A 21,737-nucleotide genomic window follows, 5' to 3' on the forward strand; every position below is an offset into this window, starting at 1 on the left:
TTGTAGTTGTTTTGGGCACATACACAACTTGTTTCTTATAAGGTATGCAGTGCCAAAGTGTTTAGTGCAAAAAAATGTTTTCCTTCTTGTCAGCAAACTAGACATAAAAAGCACGTTCATGACAAGCCAATCTGATTAACTTTATGACATACCTGTCATTGTGACAATTTTAGGAGGTCAGAAATGCCAATGCAAGGTGAACGGTCATTGTCCGAGTAATGGTCAAATACTCACCAGTCAGATTGAAGACAGAAAGGTTTTAAACCAGAACCTTACATATCTGCACTTGACAAGAAATTAGTACAACACATACCAATTGTAAAAAATATAAACAAACAATAAAGAATCAAACAAATTCTTGATAATTTTTTTCTAGAACAGTGCATCAGTTTTAGAGGCATTCACATCACATTCTACCCTTTCTTTACATCTTAAACAAGAGGGTCAAGATGGCCCTAGTTCGTTCACCTGCGAGTAGTCGATTCATTCAATCTTTACCAAATGTCAAACTTGACCTAGATATTGTCCAGACAAACATCCTGGTCAAGTTTCATCATTATTTCATCTGCGAGTCATGATCAATGTACCTATGAAGTTTCATAATCCTAGGCGTAAGCATTCTTGAGTTATCATCCGGAAGCCATTTTTCTAAGTTGAGTCACCCTGACCTTGACAGCCATTGTGTGAATACGTTTTTTGGCACTGTGATCTTGACCTGTGACCTAGTGACCTGATAATCAATAGGGGTCATATGCGAGTCATGATCAATATACCTATGAAATTTCATGAACCTAGGCATAAGCGTTCTTGAGTTATCATCCAGAAACCATTTTACTATTTCAGGTCCCCATGACCTTGACCTTTGACCTAGTGACCTGAAAATCAATAGAGGTCATCTGCGAGTAATGATCAATGTACCTATGAAGTTTCATGATCCTTGGCATAAGCGCTCTTGAGTTATCATCTGGAAACCATCTGGTGGACGGACGAATCGACATGAGCAAAACAAATACCCCCTCTTCTTCGAAAGGGGGGGGGGGCATTATGAGAAAACTGCCCCCCTCCCAGCAGCCATGTTATTCAACTGACCGGAACCGTTTTTAACTGAACTCTCGTATCAAGGAAAAAAATGTTTTGAGCAAATTTCATGAAAATTGGGCCAAAAATGTGACTTCTACTGTGTTCACATGTTTTCATTATATACATATAGAAAAAATGCCCCGCCCACTGGCGGCCATGTTTTTTCACCCATCCCGACCATTTTCAAACTTGTCCGAGATATCAATAAAACAAATGTTTTGACCAACTTTCATGATGATTGGGCAAAAATTGGGACTTCTAGAGTGTTTACAAGGTTTCTCTATAGCCAAATAGGGAAAACTGCCACTATATACATATTGAGAAAAATGCCCCGCCCACTGGGGACCATGTTTTTTCACTGATCTTGACCTTTTTCGAACTCGTCCGAGACATAAATTGAACCAATGTTTTGACCAACTTTCATGATGATTGGGCAAAAATTGTAACTTCTAGAGTGTCTACAAGGTTTCTCTATAGCCAAATAAGGAAAACTGCCCCGCCCACTGGCGGCCATGTTTTTCAACGGATCGGAACCACTCTTGAACTCAACCAAGATATCATTAAGACAAACATTTTGACAAAGTTACATGAAGATTGGGCATGAAATGTGACTTCTACAGTGTTTACAAGGTTTTTCTTTTTTTTTACCTAATTTATGATCCGGCACAACCCAGTTTCAACTTGGCCGAGATTTCATTGAGACAAAGCTTCTGACCAAGTTTCATGAAGATGGGACAAGAAATGTGGCCTCTAGAGTGTTTACGAGCAAATGTTAACGGACGGACGGACATACGACAAAGACCGGTCACAAAAGCTAAAAACAAACACCCTAAAAATAAAAGCTGGAACTTGTCTAGAAAAATCGGATTGTATATCAAAATTTCTCAAAACTATTTAGACCATTTTTACACTTAACCATTAACTGCCTGCAACCAAAACGTAATAAAGACACTTGGTAGTCTGTTTACACAATAGCTATTGTACAGTTAATTTCATTTTCATGTTCCGAGCATTAAAAGTCTAGCACTTAAGCGATAAAAGCCCTTAACAATGGATTAAATAACTTGCTTTATTGCTTACAAATTCATTAACTTAAAAGAATAATAACCTGAATGAATTATGGAAGTAAAAACAGAAAAAAAAGGCTTATATGTTGCAGACGCATAGCTTTAACCCATTTATGCCTAGCGTCTAGAAAAAAGGCCTTGGCAAACGGCGTAGACCCAGATGAGACGCCGCATCATGGGTCTGCACTGTTTGCTTAAAAGAATTTTGGTAAGAAATATTCTAAATATAGAAATAAATATACTACACATCCATAATTTTGGAAATAAATTGATCACATTTTGAAGGATGGGAGAGTCCACTAGGCATAAATGGGTTAACAGGTATAAAAGGCACAAATAATTTTGAACATGGCAGTCCAAGAGCCAGCTGTTACCCCAGCCAAAATATTGTTCATGTTGAAATTAAAAACCTTGATTTTGAACCAGCGTGACTTACCCTTCCCTTCTGCACATTGTCCCAATGAACTTATGATTCTAGCAAAGTTTCAAGAAAATCTTCAATTGGTATTGGAAATATGGACTGGACTAAAAAATAGAGACAAAAATAGAGACTCAAATTTTTGACCTCGAAGTATGATCTTCATCTTTAGCAGGCGTGACTGACTCATGTTTTCTCCAAATCTACTCAATGACCTTTACATTTAAGCCATGTTTCTAGAAAATCTTACAATATTTATTGGACATATGGACGCAAAACAAAACTGGTGCTTAAAGCTTTGACCTTGAAGAACAATCTTGACCTTTAGCTGCCATGACAGACTAATGCCTTCTGCACATCATCTAATGCACTTAGCAATTGAGACAAGTTTCGTGAGAATCCTTCACAAGGTTTGGAAGAAACGATGCAGACACAAGAATGGAGGCTCAAACCTTTCAGCCGGATGCCATTTGTGATAATTCAATTAAACATGCAATTTTTAAATTTCACACCAAAATCTTGAGAAGACAGTTCACAATTGAATCTATGATGAGGCATTGTTTAGATATTGAAGATATGCTGGACCATCTAGCTCCGTTAGTAGAGTGCAGGACAATAAATCCACGGTTCGTGAGTTCGCTGACCTGACCTGGCGACATAGCTTCTGAGTAAGGCAGGTTTACAAACAAGTTTATGACCAGTCTCCTTCTATCTTTGAATCGAAAAGGTCAGACGTCAGTTACTGGCGTAAGTATGTGCACTTAGTACTTAGGTACTTCTGTGATCTTCTTTATACCTAAATTGCCTACCAAACAAAATGGCAAGAAACTTAATAAACAACCATGACTGACAATCTGACAAACGAGTTGAATCCCAATAATGAAAACAACCAAATACAGGTTTCATTGATCCATATGGGCCATGCTCTGTGAAAAGGGGTTTAATGCATGTGTGTAAAATGTCATTGTACATTAGCCTGTGCAATATACACAAGCTAATCACTGATAACACTTTCCACCTACATGTATAAAGGATTTTTGCTAAGAAGAGACTATCTTGAAACCAAAATTACAATAAAAGCAAAAAGTATTGTCCCCGATTAGCCTGCGCAGACTGGCACAACACTTTATGCACATGCATTAAACCCCCTTTTCACAGAGCATGGCCCAAATATCTTTTGCCTCATGTAGCCTGGGGTGATAAAATCACATTTTTGTTTTGTAAGGGTGGTCTCACTTAACCCTTTTCCACTCAGAAATGCACTTTGACGCATTTGAAGGCTTTAAGAAAATTAAATTAAATTTAAGTCCTTTCTTAATATATTCAAGTTTCAAAGGCTTCATTTTCTACCCTCAGATATTAATAAGTAGCAAACAGCATAAAACCTGAACAGACTGCAAGGCCATTTTCACTTTGCTTCAGAGTCGGAAAGGGTGAATGTTAATTTTATTTGAACACCAACAGACAATTAAACAATTTACAGAATTTGCTTCATAATTTCTTTATGGATGGGTAAGACCTAGGACCACAAACATACAGGGTGATGCTAAAGGGGGCAGGCACGAAAACGCAACCAGTCTGATGAAATCGTCTAATTAATTGCTTTATGAAAATAATTTATTAAGGGAAGTCTTGTTATTAAGGTATCTAAGCACATTGTTTTCTTTTCCCGATAAATATTGGCAAAAAATAAAAAAGTTTCAACAGTTGTCCACACTCTTGTAATGACCATTCCAGAGTGGAAGGATGGAGGAAGCAAAAGGAGCATAGCGCAAAACCCTACCTTTTGGCACCAGATTTTCACTGCATAATTTTGCCCTTAAAAAACCGACCTGAGTAAGTCAATACGAGACTGTGCAACCCCCCAGGTAAAAAATAATATGGGCCCTATTCAGCTCATAAACACATTTCCTTGCGTTTTAAGTTCCGTAGAAAATCAAATTATAGACCTTTCTTACTTTATTTAAGTTTTCATTTCCAGGAACCCTTATGCTGATGAGCAGCAAACAGCATAGAACCTGGACAGATTTCGAGTTACTTGCTGGCTGTTCTGGTTTTATGCTGGTGCATATAGCCAATGTCACTTTGTTTCTGAGCGGGGAAAATGGTAACAAGCTACACCACTGCTGGCTTTGGTTGCACCAGCAGGTTTGGTGTTGCGCAGGTATGTTGATATACAGGTATGAGTCAGACATAAGCTATTTTAGAATCAGTCTGATATAAAATTAGACCTGGCACACTAGCAGAACACTGCATTTAGATGCCTAAATGTGAAATTCACATGCTATTCTGTAGTATTATTGTTGGGCTATTTTCTGCAAAGCGTACTATGGAACGTAAAGATTTACTAGAATGTCACTATGTTGGGAGAATTTTTGTCTTAGGCGCTATTCTGAACATGAATGACAATAATGTCATATTTCTCTGCACTTGATATTTGTATTGGACACAATTTTGCACACTATGCATTCTTTCTATATTTATGCAGTCCATTAATATCAAGAGATACCAGTCTTGTCATAAATCTGACAAAAATAAGCATATTAACCAGTGTATTCTTTCAACAACAAAAATGAGAATGAAGCAAAAGAAAAAAACACTTGCAGGCCCCAAATCTTGGACAAAAGTTGTAAAGTACAAATAAACATTGCTGTGGGGAAAAGGGGTTTAATGCATGATAGTTAAGTATTGTCCAAGATTAGCCTGTGCTGTGTCTTCTTAGCAAATATCCAGTATAGGAACATGCATTAAGCCCCATTGTTTCACAGCAAGGCTCAAGTATGTTAATACTATGAAAAAGCAGCTGCTTGATGGACATTGTGTTTAACCCTTTACCAATAAGATACTTATTTTTACACATTTGTTGTGCCTTTGAAAGTTAAACTTAATTAACGAACTTTCTTACTATTGAATAATTAGTTTTTAAGGCTTCATTTCCAACCCTTAGATACTGATGAGCAGCAAACAGCATAAAACCTAAAGAGACTGCGAGTTAGTCACAGGCTGTTCTGGTTTTATGCTGTTTGCCAATAGCCATTTTCACTTTGCTTCTGAGTGGAAAAGGGTAAGTACAGAAATAAAAGTGAATGTTACTTAAAACTGTAGAAATAAAATATTTCTATGTAACACTGTTATTGTGGGAAGATTATAATTGTCAGCAATCCTGGCTAGGAACAAAAGTATTCCCATGGAATTACTCATTTGTTAAGATGCTTTACATCACTATAATTCTGGCCTGTTTTAGACTACATTACATTTTTTAATTTTAACTTGCTTTGGATTCTTTTGTTGATATAAAAATTTATGCTTTGAAAGAATATGTTTCAGTCAATACATTTCAAAACAATTTTACGATGTTGTTCCATCCTTCAGTTCCTTGGAATAGAAGTGAACAAGGAAATTAAACACGTAATCAAAACCCATGTGATGGTTTAACAATTCCTGATCACCACAAAAAATTACAGTCAACAATTAAACAAAATGTGGGCGGCATCTTTTTATGGATCAAATGCATTGCGTTATATCAGGAACAAATGCAGAACAAAAAGTGCAGAGCAACAAATGATGATTCTCTGTTGTTCAAACCATTTGAGCTTGCCTTTATAATGTCTGTTTGGGAACCATATAATTCTTTGACGTCACTAAAAATGTTGTCAACTTCTAGACTACATGTCTTTGTACTTCAATACTGATTCAACAGAATTCATCTAGGAAAGGAATCAATGGAAAGCTATAAGCCTCACAATTTGATACAAGTCACTCTCCATGACAAATGAGCAAAATTCTACATTAATTTCAATCCATGATTGATATGGAGGGGCAGTGGATTATGTGGCTTTAAAAGGTGCACCAGTTACTCCATGGGTATATTAAATCTTCGGTATCTTTTACAATGGCAATTATTCCATTTGCTTGGTGACAGGATAATGCTTTCAAGTGAACAAGAGTTGAATGCTGAAAGTCAGTAGATCTTTCAACTACATTATCTGCATAGGATTGACAATATTGAGAAATTGTGGAGTTACTTATCTCATATCAGCTTTGAAAGGGAAATGCTCACAATAATCTTAAGTTTGTTTCATGTAGATAAATATACATCTTAGCAGGCATATTAGGTAATTTGTTCCCATGTTGTGTCTTAAGTGTCCGACCAGAGAGGCTGACATTCAAGAACTTTGACTAACCATCAAGGCCATGTTGTGTCCGACCAGAGAGGCTGACATTCAAGAACTTTGACTAACCATCAAGGCCATGTTCAAAGACCTGACTGACTTACTTAGTTATATCACAAAAATATTTTTTTTTCTTATCAAAAAAAATAATGATCAACAAAACAACATTTCGACCCTTTCCAACTCAGAAGCAAAGTGAAAATGGCTATGTGCAAATAGCATAAAACCAGAACAGCCTGCAAGTAACTCGCAGTCTGTTCAGATTTTATGCTATTTGCTGCTCATCAGTATCTTAGGGTTGGAAAATAAACCTTTAAAATTCCCTTCTGCACATTGTCCCAATGAACTTATGATTCTAGCAAAGTTTCAAGAAAATCTTCAATTGGTATTGGAAATATGGACTGGACTAAAAAATAGAGACAAAAATAGAGACTCAAATTTTTGACCTCGAAGTATGATCTTCATCTTTAGCAGGCGTGACTGACTCATGTTTTCTCCAAATCTACTCAATGACCTTTACATTTAAGCCATGTTTCTAGAAAATCTTACAATATTTATTGGACATATGGACGCAAAACAAAACTGGTGCTTAAAGCTTTGACCTTGAAGAACAATCTTGACCTTTAGCTGCCATGACAGACTAATGCCTTCTGCACATCATCTAATGCACTTAGCAATTGAGACAAGTTTCGTGAGAATCCTTCACAAGGTTTGGAAGAAACGATGCAGACACAAGAATGGAGGCTCAAACCTTTCAGCCGGATGCCATTTGTGATAATTCAATTAAACATGCAATTTTTAAATTTCACACCAAAATCTTGAGAAGACAGTTCACAATTGAATCTATGATGAGGCATTGTTTAGATATTGAAGATATGCTGGACCATCTAGCTCCGTTAGTAGAGTGCAGGACAATAAATCCACGGTTCGTGAGTTCGCTGACCTGACCTGGCGACATAGCTTCTGAGTAAGGCAGGTTTACAAACAAGTTTATGACCAGTCTCCTTCTATCTTTGAATCGAAAAGGTCAGACGTCAGTTACTGGCGTAAGTGTGTGCACTTAGTACTTAGGTACTTCTGTGATCTTCTTTATACCTAAATTGCCTACCAAACAAAATGGCAAGAAACTTAATAAACAACCATGACTGACAATCTGACAAACAAGTTGAATCCCAATAATGAAAACAACCAAATACAGGTTTCATTGATCCATATGGGCCATGCTCTGTGAAAAGGGGTTTAATGCATGTGTGTAAAATGTCATTGTACATTAGCCTGTGCAATATACACAAGCTAATCACTGATAACACTTTCCACCTACATGTATAAAGGATTTTTGCTAAGAAGAGACTATCTTGAAACCAAAATTACAATAAAAGCAAAAAGTATTGTCCCCGATTAGCCTGCGCAGACTGGCACAACACTTTATGCACATGCATTAAACCCCCTTTTCACAGAGCATGGCCCAAATATCTTTTGCCTCATGTAGCCTGGGGTGATAAAATCACATTTTTGTTTTGTAAGGGTGGTCTCACTTAACCCTTTTCCACTCAGAAATGCACTTTGACGCATTTGAAGGCTTTAAGAAAATTAAATTAAATTTAAGTCCTTTCTTAATATATTCAAGTTTCAAAGGCTTCATTTTCTACCCTCAGATATTAATAAGTAGCAAACAGCATAAAACCTGAACAGACTGCAAGGCCATTTTCACTTTGCTTCAGAGTCGGAAAGGGTGAATGTTAATTTTATTTGAACACCAACAGACAATTAAACAATTTACAGAATTTGCTTCATAATTTCTTTATGGATGGGTAAGACCTAGGACCACAAACATACAGGGTGATGCTAAAGGGGGCAGGCACGAAAACGCAACCAGTCTGATGAAATCGTCTAATTAATTGCTTTATGAAAATAATTTATTAAGGGAAGTCTTGTTATTAAGGTATCTAAGCACATTGTTTTCTTTTCCCGATAAATATTGGCAAAAAATAAAAAAGTTTCAACAGTTGTCCACACTCTTGTAATGACCATTCCAGAGTGGAAGGATGGAGGAAGCAAAAGGAGCATAGCGCAAAACCCTACCTTTTGGCACCAGATTTTCACTGCATAATTTTGCCCTTAAAAAACCGACCTGAGTAAGTCAATACGAGACTGTGCAACCCCCCAGGTAAAAAATAATATGGGCCCTATTCAGCTCATAAACACATTTCCTTGCGTTTTAAGTTCCGTAGAAAATCAAATTATAGACCTTTCTTACTTTATTTAAGTTTTCATTTCCAGGAACCCTTATGCTGATGAGCAGCAAACAGCATAGAACCTGGACAGATTTCGAGTTACTTGCTGGCTGTTCTGGTTTTATGCTGGTGCATATAGCCAATGTCACTTTGTTTCTGAGCGGGGAAAATGGTAACAAGCTACACCACTGCTGGCTTTGGTTGCACCAGCAGGTTTGGTGTTGCGCAGGTATGTTGATATACAGGTATGAGTCAGACATAAGCTATTTTAGAATCAGTCTGATATAAAATTAGACCTGGCACACTAGCAGAACACTGCATTTAGATGCCTAAATGTGAAATTCACATGCTATTCTGTAGTATTATTGTTGGGCTATTTTCTGCAAAGCGTACTATGGAACGTAAAGATTTACTAGAATGTCACTATGTTGGGAGAATTTTTGTCTTAGGCGCTATTCTGAACATGAATGACAATAATGTCATATTTCTCTGCACTTGATATTTGTATTGGACACAATTTTGCACACTATGCATTCTTTCTATATTTATGCAGTCCATTAATATCAAGAGATACCAGTCTTGTCATAAATCTGACAAAAATAAGCATGTTAACCAGTGTATTCTTTCAACAACAAAAATGAGAATGAAGCAAAAGAAAAAAAACACTTGCAGGCCCCAAATCTTGGACAAAAGTTGTAAAGTACAAATAAACATTGCTGTGGGGAAAAGGGGTTTAATGCATGATAGTTAAGTATTGTCCAAGATTAGCCTGTGCTGTGTCTTCTTAGCAAATATCCAGTATAGGAACATGCATTAAGCCCCATTGTTTCACAGCAAGGCTCAAGTATGTTAATACTATGAAAAAGCAGCTGCTTGATGGACATTGTGTTTAACCCTTTACCAATAAGATACTTATTTTTACACATTTGTTGTGCCTTTGAAAGTTAAACTTAATTAACGAACTTTCTTACTATTGAATAATTAGTTTTTAAGGCTTCATTTCCAACCCTTAGATACTGATGAGCAGCAAACAGCATAAAACCTAAAGAGACTGCGAGTTAGTCACAGGCTGTTCTGGTTTTATGCTGTTTGCCAATAGCCATTTTCACTTTGCTTCTGAGTGGAAAAGGGTAAGTACAGAAATAAAAGTGAATGTTACTTAAAACTGTAGAAATAAAATATTTCTATGTAACACTGTTATTGTGGGAAGATTATAATTGTCAGCAATCCTGGCTAGGAACAAAAGTATTCCCATGGAATTACTCATTTGTTAAGATGCTTTACATCACTATAATTCTGGCCTGTTTTAGACTACATTACATTTTTTAATTTTAACTTGCTTTGGATTCTTTTGTTGATATAAAAATTTATGCTTTGAAAGAATATGTTTCAGTCAATACATTTCAAAACAATTTTACGATGTTGTTCCATCCTTCAGTTCCTTGGAATAGAAGTGAACAAGGAAATTAAACACGTAATCAAAACCCATGTGATGGTTTAACAATTCCTGATCACCACAAAAAATTACAGTCAACAATTAAACAAAATGTGGGCGGCATCTTTTTATGGATCAAATGCATTGCGTTATATCAGGAACAAATGCAGAACAAAAAGTGCAGAGCAACAAATGATGATTCTCTGTTGTTCAAACCATTTGAGCTTGCCTTTATAATGTCTGTTTGGGAACCATATAATTCTTTGACGTCACTAAAAATGTTGTCAACTTCTAGACTACATGTCTTTGTACTTCAATACTGATTCAACAGAATTCATCTAGGAAAGGAATCAATGGAAAGCTATAAGCCTCACAATTTGATACAAGTCACTCTCCATGACAAATGAGCAAAATTCTACATTAATTTCAATCCATGATTGATATGGAGGGGCAGTGGATTATGTGGCTTTAAAAGGTGCACCAGTTACTCCATGGGTATATTAAATCTTCGGTATCTTTTACAATGGCAATTATTCCATTTGCTTGGTGACAGGATAATGCTTTCAAGTGAACAAGAGTTGAATGCTGAAAGTCAGTAGATCTTTCAACTACATTATCTGCATAGGATTGACAATATTGAGAAATTGTGGAGTTACTTATCTCATATCAGCTTTGAAAGGGAAATGCTCACAATAATCTTAAGTTTGTTTCATGTAGATAAATATACATCTTAGCAGGCATATTAGGTAATTTGTTCCCATGTTGTGTCTTAAGTGTCCGACCAGAGAGGCTGACATTCAAGAACTTTGACTAACCATCAAGGCCATGTTGTGTCCGACCAGAGAGGCTGACATTCAAGAACTTTGACTAACCATCAAGGCCATGTTCAAAGACCTGACTGACTTACTTAGTTATATCACAAAAATATTTTTTTTTCTTATCAAAAAAAATAATGATCAACAAAACAACATTTCGACCCTTTCCAACTCAGAAGCAAAGTGAAAATGGCTATGTGCAAATAGCATAAAACCAGAACAGCCTGCAAGTAACTCGCAGTCTGTTCAGATTTTATGCTATTTGCTGCTCATCAGTATCTTAGGGTTGGAAAATAAACCTTTAAAATTGAATCTAGTAAGAAAGGTCTGAATGAAATTTAACTTTCTAAGGGACCACAAATGCATAAAAATACGTATCTAAATGGTAAAGGGTTAACATTATTGTTGCCACACTACCACCTTGATATGAAGGATTGTATTTAAATATTGAGTAAATGTACTTTTATGTGAAATACAAGCTATAGGTACACTGAGGCCTACAAATCCTAGCACACATTCTGCCAAAAAGACGTGTTATCGACCACCCCGCAAGAGGTTAGGCAGTGGATCACTTATGCTATTACTTGCAATTACAAGCCAATCAGCGCAATCTAATCACTCAGCAATTGAGGCTATCACAAATAAATGGCCCAATGACGTCATGCTTTTTAAATCAACTGTCAGGAGTCGAACACTAATGATACTTTAATTGGTCTCAAAAGCACAGCAAAAACAAAATAAACCTATCAATTTTGTTTTTTCAACAAAGTTGTGAAACAAAATGTTATCTATCTGTTATTTTAAATTGCATTGCAACATTACATACGCTCTTGTTAGATGAATTTACGACAAGATAGCTTAAGTAAAAAAATACAAGTGTTTGGCAATGTGTCTGGTATAGCTGACATGGTCTTTTATGACAAAACCAAATGCAGAAAAACATATCTTTTACAATAAACAATACAATGCCAGACAATTTGCTAAAGTGATTTGATTAAGAGCATCTGCATTGGCAATACAATGTTAATTTCAAAATATACTGATGCTAGAATGAATACAACTTTAATGTGCACTATATAACCTTCGGATGACACAATGCACACGCATTAAGCCACATTTTTCCAGACTGCGACTCAGTTAAAGGCTGCTTGAGATCCTTTCAACGACGATTTTAATTTTCATTTAATATTCTCACAAACATAATAAATAAAATAGTCAGTACCTAAAGTGATTAATTTGACTATATAATTAACAAACTGGGAAGTCTAAAATAATACAGCAAGGAGTTATTCAATTTAAACATACTGGTATTGCAGTACTTTAGTATGCATCAAAACATTTCAGACAAGTACACATGAGGCCCAAAGCAAATAAAATGTAATAATGGAGTGATTTTTTACAATAGTCAGTGTTGCAATTCAAAAGCTAGGCCCTATGGGAATCTGAGTTATAGTCATATAATTGAGTAAATACCTTCAAACAATTGCATTACTCAGATAAAGTGATTATAAATTCAAATCATATAGTAACCACTTCAATCTAATACATTCTCTGCCAAACAAAGCCATGTATGACGTCACTTCATATAAAAAAATCCAAATTTGTAGTATAAAAGAAAAAAGAATAATGGTTAAATAGCGGAAGGCCTATGTATTACATTCATATCTTTGATTGAAAAGAGCATCAAAAGAAAAGGATGCTTTTGTATTTTTCTTGGAAGCAAAACAATACGGATTATGAATCAATTAAAACAATCAGCGGGTTATGTTCTGCAGACACTTCGATGCGATCCTGCCTCCCTCCCATATGTGACCTACACCAAGAAATAATTTGGCAGCGGTATTTGGCAGGCAGGCTACTGTGCCAAGATTTTACAGTGTGACTCATGAACTTATAATGATAAACGTGGAAGTCTTACATGAGATCTACAAATGCATCTGAGATACACGCCAACATTTTTCTAAACTTTTGCAAGGCATGTTTTGTTGTTGTTGATTTTTGTGTATACTTTTCAACATATGTTTCTAGGTATAGAATTGTATTTGAGATACATTCAAACTGAAAATTGTTCCAGTAATCTTATTCAGATTTTGCATGTGATACTTGAACAAAAGTTATGTAACATTAAAACAAAGTACTTACAAAAAGAAGATCTACCATGTGTTGAATTAATCAAAACCTTAATGGGCATCTTTTTTTTCTTGCAATAAGGTATGCCTTGACATAACAAATTTGGACAGTGAATGTAAGTAAAATCAAATTATTTGGACAGTGAATGTAAGTAAATCAAATTCAACATAAATTGGTTAGCATTTAAATTATATATATATTTTTCAAACAAAGTAATACAGCATTTGTCTACTTCAAGACATGCATCATTATTATAACCACCATAATTAAATACACAGACCTGCATTTATTAGTTCATTAGCTACATGGTTCAATGAGGGAAACTGTGCTGTGCCAGACTCATTTATGCAAACATGTCAGGCAAATTTTTACATACCACTATATCATTTCTTGAAATTAAAACTACATTATGCTAACAACTAAAACATTTCAAACCATTCGGTTAAATGACATTATTTATCATGTCTCAGAAACATACATATGGGGCAGATGTTACATACCGCTTTATCATTTATTGAAAAAACCTCACATTATGCTTGCAACCCAAATATTTTAACCACTGGGTTAAATGAAATTATTTATTACATCTGTGAAATAAGTCAACAAAAGTACACATGCAAAACTGTTGTATATGACACACTTGTTAAATCTGGATACATCGCTTTTCACTTAGCCCTTGATTATAAATTTCATAATTTGCAATGGCCGAATAATGAAGAAGAAAACCAGAACCATACAATATCTACTGAAACAGTGGGGTTCTACCTTGAGTGTTGGATGTTCATTTACTGCTTTGAAATTTCTTGTTAACAACTAGAAAGCTTATGGTTTATTGCTTGAAAATCTCACAGGAGCCAACTTTCTATCACAGTGCTAACATGTAATAAGGCTTTGATGTAGTTTTATTTGCCTACAATTTGTTTACATTAAGTTTTCATGGAGTGCCAAATCCACTGGCTTATTTAAACAGTCACAATGACCCCGATACCTTATTGATGTACAATACTATGTCTGAGGCAAGCTTTACCAAAAATCTACTTCATTAACTTTGCAAGGATTTCAACTGTAAGGATTCTTTATATTTAAGCTCAAATTCCAAGTAATATAAGTGACATTTGTTAAAACAAGTCTGCCCCCAGCAAATTTGTGCTTGTGACTGCAGCAACCTTAGATTTCTTGACTTTAAAACCATTAGATTTCATCCTTTGTAAAGAATAACAAGAACAGTAAATAATATAAATATGATCCGAAAGAATTGTCAAGAAATTTTGCTGTAAACATTTTCAAGATATTATCTGCTGTGAACTTGACCTCTGACCTGATGACCTAAATGTTAGCCCTTTGCATGCTGGAAAATTTGTCGTCTGCTAAAATGTTATCTGCTGAATTTCTAAAATTAGCATTTCCTTTGATTTTTTTCAAAGAATACTATAAGAATAGCAAACAGTTTGGATCCTGATAAGATGCCACGTTCTGTGGCGTCTCATCTGGATCCAAACTGTTTGCAAAACCTTCAAAATTCCGTTCCAGCACTGAAAGAGCTAAGGCGTCTTCTTTCAAACCAAGAAATCAAAACACCAACGTTCATGATCATAGGTCAAAGAGTTCTCAAGTTATTGGGTGAAAATCCATTTCCTTACACAAGCCCTTGTGACTGTGATCTGTTGGGCTCAAAATCAATATGCATTATTATGTCCCCCCCAACAAACAGTATACCAATTTACATTGACCTTAGATCTGGTGATCAAATCGAGTCTTCTTTTCCTCCTGTGTAACAACTATTCCAATATGAATGGAGTTGGACAAAACGTTCTCCAAATTTTTTTTTTATAACGAGACCATGTTACCTTGAACTTTGACCTCGTGACCTACAAATAACAAGGGCTGTTTGTAAAACGTGCATGCCTCCCATATGGGCTGTCGGTTTTAGTGGCAGCCATTGTGTGAATACATTTTTTGTCACTGTGACCTTGACCTATGACCTAGTGACCTGAAAATCAATAGGGGTCATCTGCCAGTCATGATCAATCTACCTAAGAAGTTTCATGATCCTAGGCCTAATTATTCTTGAGTTATCATCAGGAAACCATTTTACTGTTGCGAGTCACTGTGACCTTGACCTTTGACCTAGTGACCTGAAAATTTATAGGGGTCATCTGCCAGTCATAATCAATGTACCTATGAAGTTTCATGATCCTAGGCATAAGCAATCTTGAGTTATCATCCGGAAACCATTTTACTATTTTGAGTCACTGTGACCTTGACCTTTGACCTAGTGACCTGAAAATCAATAGATGTCATCTGCCAGTCATGATCAATGTACCTATGAAGTTTCATGATCCTAGGCATAAGCATTCTTGAGTTATCATCTAGAAACCATTTTACTGTTTCGAGTCACTGTGACCTTGACCTTTGACCTAGTGACCTGAAAATCAACAGGGGTCATCTGCCAGTCATGATCAATGTACCTATAACAGGCTGTCAAGTGACCATTTTTCAAAAAGTAGGAAAAAATAGGAACTACTTTTGCAAGAAAAGTAGGAAAAAAGTAGGAAAAAGTAGGAACTTTTCCCTCAAAAGTAGGAATACATAATACTTATTTTTTAGACACAGGTCCAGGAAACATAGCTTGAAACAGAGCAAGAGTGCCATCAGATGTTCTGTATGGATACCCACTTGAAGCTACCTTAAGGGCCCAGAAGATTTCAGCCTTTTGTACCTGTTCCTTGTGTGATGGATGTACTTGCATACAGATAGATTTATCCCCACAACCCTGAGAGCTGCTTGGCTTTTGGGCACTTCCAAACAAACGCTTTTGTGAATTATCATGCATGTATTTCATGTTTTCCTTGTGTTTTTATCAATCTGCATGACTTATAAGTTGATTAGCACCAGAATTACTACAAGATGGACTTCATTCAGACAGTACAATATCTTGCAAACTCATTGCTGGTATCTCTCTTGCACCATGATCCCAGTGTTTTTCCACTGTTGTCCAACTTCTCCATCCATGAAGGGTTAAACTTTGTTTTCCCACTAGGAATTTTAGCACTTATAGTGTATCTATGACAATTAAGTTTCAAGCAAAGCTACCCTGATAAAGAAGTATACATGTAATTAGATGCTGTTCATTTTGGTGTATCATCAAATAAGTGGTTAGAGGTCTTCTGTGTATGATATAAAAATGGTAATTATATTGTGCATGTTATATCCTTAAGCAGAAGACCAAATTTATTTAGTGATACACCAACTTGTTGTACAAGATTAATACTAGTATATAAAGCAGTGTAAATGCTCTGCTACAGCTACATTGTGAAACCTTTAAATTGACAATAGGGTGCAGTTATAATGACTTAAGTTACATTCAAAATGACTGGTCATTGCAGAGCAGATTATGCAACTGGAGATAGGACCTTACCACCTGACATCTTTTATGACAGCATTGATTGGGCAATGAAACAATTGCACTACATTGTTTATTCCAGTTTCAAATAATGGCTTTTACATTATTGATGACTTTGCGGGAGTGTAATAATGCCGTTTAATAATTTTAATACTTCGCTTTAACACCTTGAAGTTACCTCACTAGCTATGGCATCATTAGACAAGAATTGTGTTTGTCCAAAACACAATGCCCACTATTGCGCAGCTTTGAAATAAAATTTCAATATATCATTTGGCAGGTTTAGAAATTATCTCCCTTTTAAAGCTTATTACTTCCCTTGGATTGTATTTTTTAACTTTTGACCTTGAAGGATGACCTTCACCTTTCACCACTCAAAATGTGCAGCTTCATGAGATACACATGCATGCCAAATATCAAGTTGCTATCTTCAATATTGCAAAAGTTATGGCCCATATTAAAGTTTTCGGACGAACACACACACACAGACAGACAGACAAACGGACTGACAGTACAACTGCAATATGCCACCCTACCGGGAGCATAAAAATGTATCAGGGCATTTAGGCTCTGTGCATTTATCTTTAATTACTAAACATGATGTACCTATGATATCAATAGAACATCATATCCGTTGTTATGTAATACAGAATTTATTACATTATATTTGTAAATGATGAAAACTCGGCAAAGCATCAGTTTTATCTTTTTTCCAATAACTTGTGTAATAAATTCCATATTACATAACCACTCATACAATACATGTATCTCTATATCATCACATTCCAAACAGCAATATCATGTAAACATGCATAAGGTTTGGTCAAATTGTTGTCAATGGAAACAAAATAAAACTGGAATAAACAATGGGTTCCCTCAGCTCTTGCATCACTGGGAACTGTGTAAGGTAGTGAAGTCTGCAGTGTACAAATGCTAAGGAAGTAAACAAGGCACTATTGTTACTTAAAAAAAAACTTGTCAATAATTTTAAAAGTTACATAAGAAATAAATATTTATGCTCCTGAAGAGGTGCTAGCAGACAGTCAGCATGTGTTGTCAGGTCTCATCTAGATGAATGCACATTAACAGGGATACAGTCATGCCATAGATTCATTCATCCTGCAAGTTTACTAAATAAACTCTTTAAAAAAAAAATTCTCCATTGAAAATGAAAAAGTAGGAATAGTAGGAAGATTTGGTAAAAAAATAGGAAAAAGTAGGATCCTGATGAAAAAGTAGGAAATAGTAGGAAAAAGTAGGAAAAAGTATGACCGCTTGACAGCCTGCTATAAGTTTCATGATCCTAGGCGTAAAGCATTCTTGAGTTATCATCCGGAAACCATTTTACTGTTTTGAGTCACTGTGACCTTGACCTTTGACCTAGTGACCTGAAAATCAATAGGGGTCACCTGCCAGTCATGATCAATGTACCTATGAAGTTTCATTATCCTAGGCCTAGGCGTTCTTGAGTGATCATCCGGAAACCATCTGGTGGACAGATGGACCGACGGACTGACAGACCGACATGTGCAAAACAATATATCCCCTCTTCTTCGAAGGGGGGCATAAATATGTGTCTTCCCTTTGTCTGATGTACACACTATAGGCCTTTCCCAAAACTAGGTGAAATCAGTTGGAAATTACCTCCTGTTATTCAGAAGACCCACATTTCCTAACCAAGTTCTGGTTACTTTTTTCATAGTTATTTATTTATAAAATTTGTTTTAAGCGCATAAAAATTTCATATTAATAACAAAACTTCTGATAAAATGGCCTAGCAGGACAACACTCTACAGACATTATGAGGTTAAAAATGAGAAAATGCATGTCCGATTTTTATCCCTAAAATAATGAAAATTAAATCTTCTAAGAAGTATAGTATAAAAACACAAGACTTAATGATTATTATCCGACAGTAAAAAACACAATAAAAAAAATACTCACGTCGATAATATCCTTGTTTGTGCGACTTTCATGCGGCTCGTTATATTCCGTGTACTTTAGGAGCACTTTATCCATGTCTGTACTGGCGTATTGAAAGAGTTTGTTAGCACTGTTGAAGATGATGAGAGCTATCTCACAGTCACACAACACACTCAACTCGTACGCCTTCTTCATGAGGCCAAACTTTCGCTTAGTGAACGTCACCTAGAAAATGAAAAAAATACGCCAATCAGAGACATGGTAAAATTTTGCTAAGTGAAAGCCATCTAAACAAGAGTGCCAAACTGTCACAAGATACGCCTGTTCGAAGGTTTTGGACCACTTTATAACTTTACCATTTGAGTTGCAAAATGATATATTTTTGAAAAATAAGCCTGTGGCCTATTTTTTGACCCGGTGTGACCCATATTTGAACTAGACCTAGATATCATCTAGACCCAACTAAATCTGACCAAATTTGGTGAAGATCGGATGAAAACTACAGTAGAATTGCAATAACTCGAGCTTGCGATTTCACGCAAACTGGCAATTACTGGAGCATTAAAGGAAGTCCCTAACATTTTCCTTTAATTTCTATATAAAAATACCCGCAATAACTCAAACATGCGATTTTCGATAACTCGAGGATGTGTGCCAGTCCCTGAAAGGCATTTCACACCTAATTAACTGGCAATTATTCGAAGACACTTTCTCGTCTGGTTGGTGCTAAAAATATTTGAGTTGTGAAAACAGCGCAATCAAGCAGACAAACAAGGAATGTGTCCACACGACACGGATGCCCCCAACTGTAACTTTGTCACTACATAAAAGCTTAACTGTGTAAATGTGACCCCATGACCTAGTTTTTGACCCGGCAAGACCCATATTCGAACTTGACCTAGATATTGTCTTGATACAACTTCTGACCAAGTTTAGTAAAGATCAGATGAAAACTACTTCAATTAGAGAGCGGACACCATGCTAAATCCTTGAAATGCACTAAGTGACCCAGTGACCTAGTTTTTGATCCGGCATGACCCATATTCGAACTTGACCTAGATATTGTCTTGATACAACTTCTGACCAAGTTTAGTAAAGATCAGATGAAAACTACTTCATTTAGAGAGCGGACACCATGCTAAATCCTTGAAATGCACTAAGTGACCCCGTGACCTAGTTTTTGACCAGGCATGACCCATATTCGAACTTGACCAAGATATTGTCTGGATACAAATTCTGACCAAGTTTGGTAAAGATCGGATGAAAACTATTTGAATTAGAGAGCGGACGCGAAAAGTGTGACCGACCGACCGACAGACAGTGCGAAAACTATATACCCCCTTTTCTTCGAAATGGGGGCATAAAAACGCCTGATTAGGTGTGAAGTAATCGCTGTTTGAGAAACACTGCAAATTGTCATCCTTTGAGATGCAGATAAAAGCTACACAGTTTTAATGATAATTAAATAATTACCAGCAATCGATAATTTTGATAAAATGTATGGTATAAAATAGAGCGTATCAGATAATACATCGGAATCTCTCAACTGAATTCCTTCTTGTCATTTGCGCTGCATCATAACAACGAAGAAAGAAAATAATCTTGTCAAACTCCTGAGCAATCTAGTGAAGGACCCACTTGTGGGGGGATAGCTAGATCAGGAAAGCTTCTGTTTCCTATATCGGGTAACGGAAGTAGTGGCCGCCCTTTGACAGCGTTCACTGGAAAAACGGCCACAAAACGCAACATGTTATGTGTGTATTTTGATAAAATTAAAGGAATGTACGATTATTCTTATTGTATAGTTTAGTATACTTTAAAGGGGCCTTTTCACAGATTTTGGCATATTTTGAAGTTTGTCATTAAATGCTTTATATTGATAAATGTAAACATTGGATCTTATAAGCTCCAGTAAAAAATCAAGAATAAAATTAAAAAAAGGAAAAAAAATTATCGGTACCATGACTCAAACCAGTGACCCCTGGAGTCCTGGAGTTAGTCTGAAGTAAAAACGCATTAGCCTTCTCAGCTTTTCCGCCAGGTATACACAGGTGTAAGTATTTTATACCTTATATACACAATCTTCGTAGTTTCGTAAATTTAAACGACAACAACAGAACTCTCCAAATTATTCAATTGTTTCATGTTGCAACGCTTTATAATTTGTAGGTTTTCAAATCGTCAAAAGATACATATAATGGCTATATTGGACTATGGTAAATGTTCAGTAATACTGTTTCATCACAAATATCATAACTAAAACGAAAATTTGCGAATCTGAAAAAACTCTTTTCAATTTTGTCAATTTACCAAACCGTGAAAAGATCCCTTTAATTTTAAGCGATCTTTACAAAGCCTTTTCTTTTCCAAGCACCGTCTTACATGTAAATAAAGCATTTGCGGTCAGAAGTTAAGCATCACCAATCGAAATAGTGAAAACAAATAATACCATGGATTACTCAAAACCTGCGATTACTCAAGCATCGAGGTCAGTCCTGTGCTACCTCGAGTTATATAGTTTTACTGTACTTCATTTAGAGAGCGGACACCATGCTAAATGCTTAAAATGCACTAGGGGACACCATGGTGCTATATGCTTAAAATGCACTAAGTGACCTCGTGACATAATTTTTGACCCGGCATGACCCATATTTGAACTTGACCTAGATACCATCTAGAGACAACTTCTGACCAAATTTGGTGAAGATTAGATGAAAACTACTTCAATTAGAGAGCGGACACCATGCTAAATGCTTGAAATGCACTAAGTGACAATGTGACCTAGTTTTTGACCCGGCATGACCCATATTCAAACTTGACCTAGATAGTGTCAAGATACAACTTCTGACCTAGTTTGGAGAAGATCGGATGAAAACTATTTAAATTAAAGACCGTGCACTGCTGTGGAAGCCGCCCGCCCGCCGCCCGCCAAGGTTTATCTTATATGTCCCGTTTTGAACAGGCGTATAAAAATGAAACAATTTCGTGTAACTTTGACATATTCTTTGCTACATTGCTAAACAAGCTCACTCTTGCTCTAAATAATGTTGATTGTAATTA

At 36.0% G+C, this 21,737-nt stretch overlaps 1 protein-coding gene across 9 annotated transcripts in view; it reads right to left on the reverse strand.

The window, feature by feature from the left end:
- The window catches only part of LOC127876360 (myocyte-specific enhancer factor 2C-like), a 147,828-nt gene that overhangs the window by 37,018 nt on the left and 89,073 nt on the right, over positions 1-21,737 (reverse strand). For all 9 annotated transcript variants that reach the window (XM_052421532.1, XM_052421534.1, XM_052421533.1 and 6 more), the window contains one exon: positions 18,699-18,902. In XM_052421532.1, coding sequence (XP_052277492.1) covers positions 18,699-18,902 — 204 coding nt within the window. The remainder of the gene's footprint in view (positions 1-18,698; positions 18,903-21,737) is intronic.

The sequence above is a fragment of the Dreissena polymorpha genome, chromosome 4, assembly GCF_020536995.1.
Source record: "Dreissena polymorpha isolate Duluth1 chromosome 4, UMN_Dpol_1.0, whole genome shotgun sequence".
NCBI lineage: Eukaryota > Metazoa > Mollusca > Bivalvia > Myida > Dreissenidae > Dreissena > Dreissena polymorpha.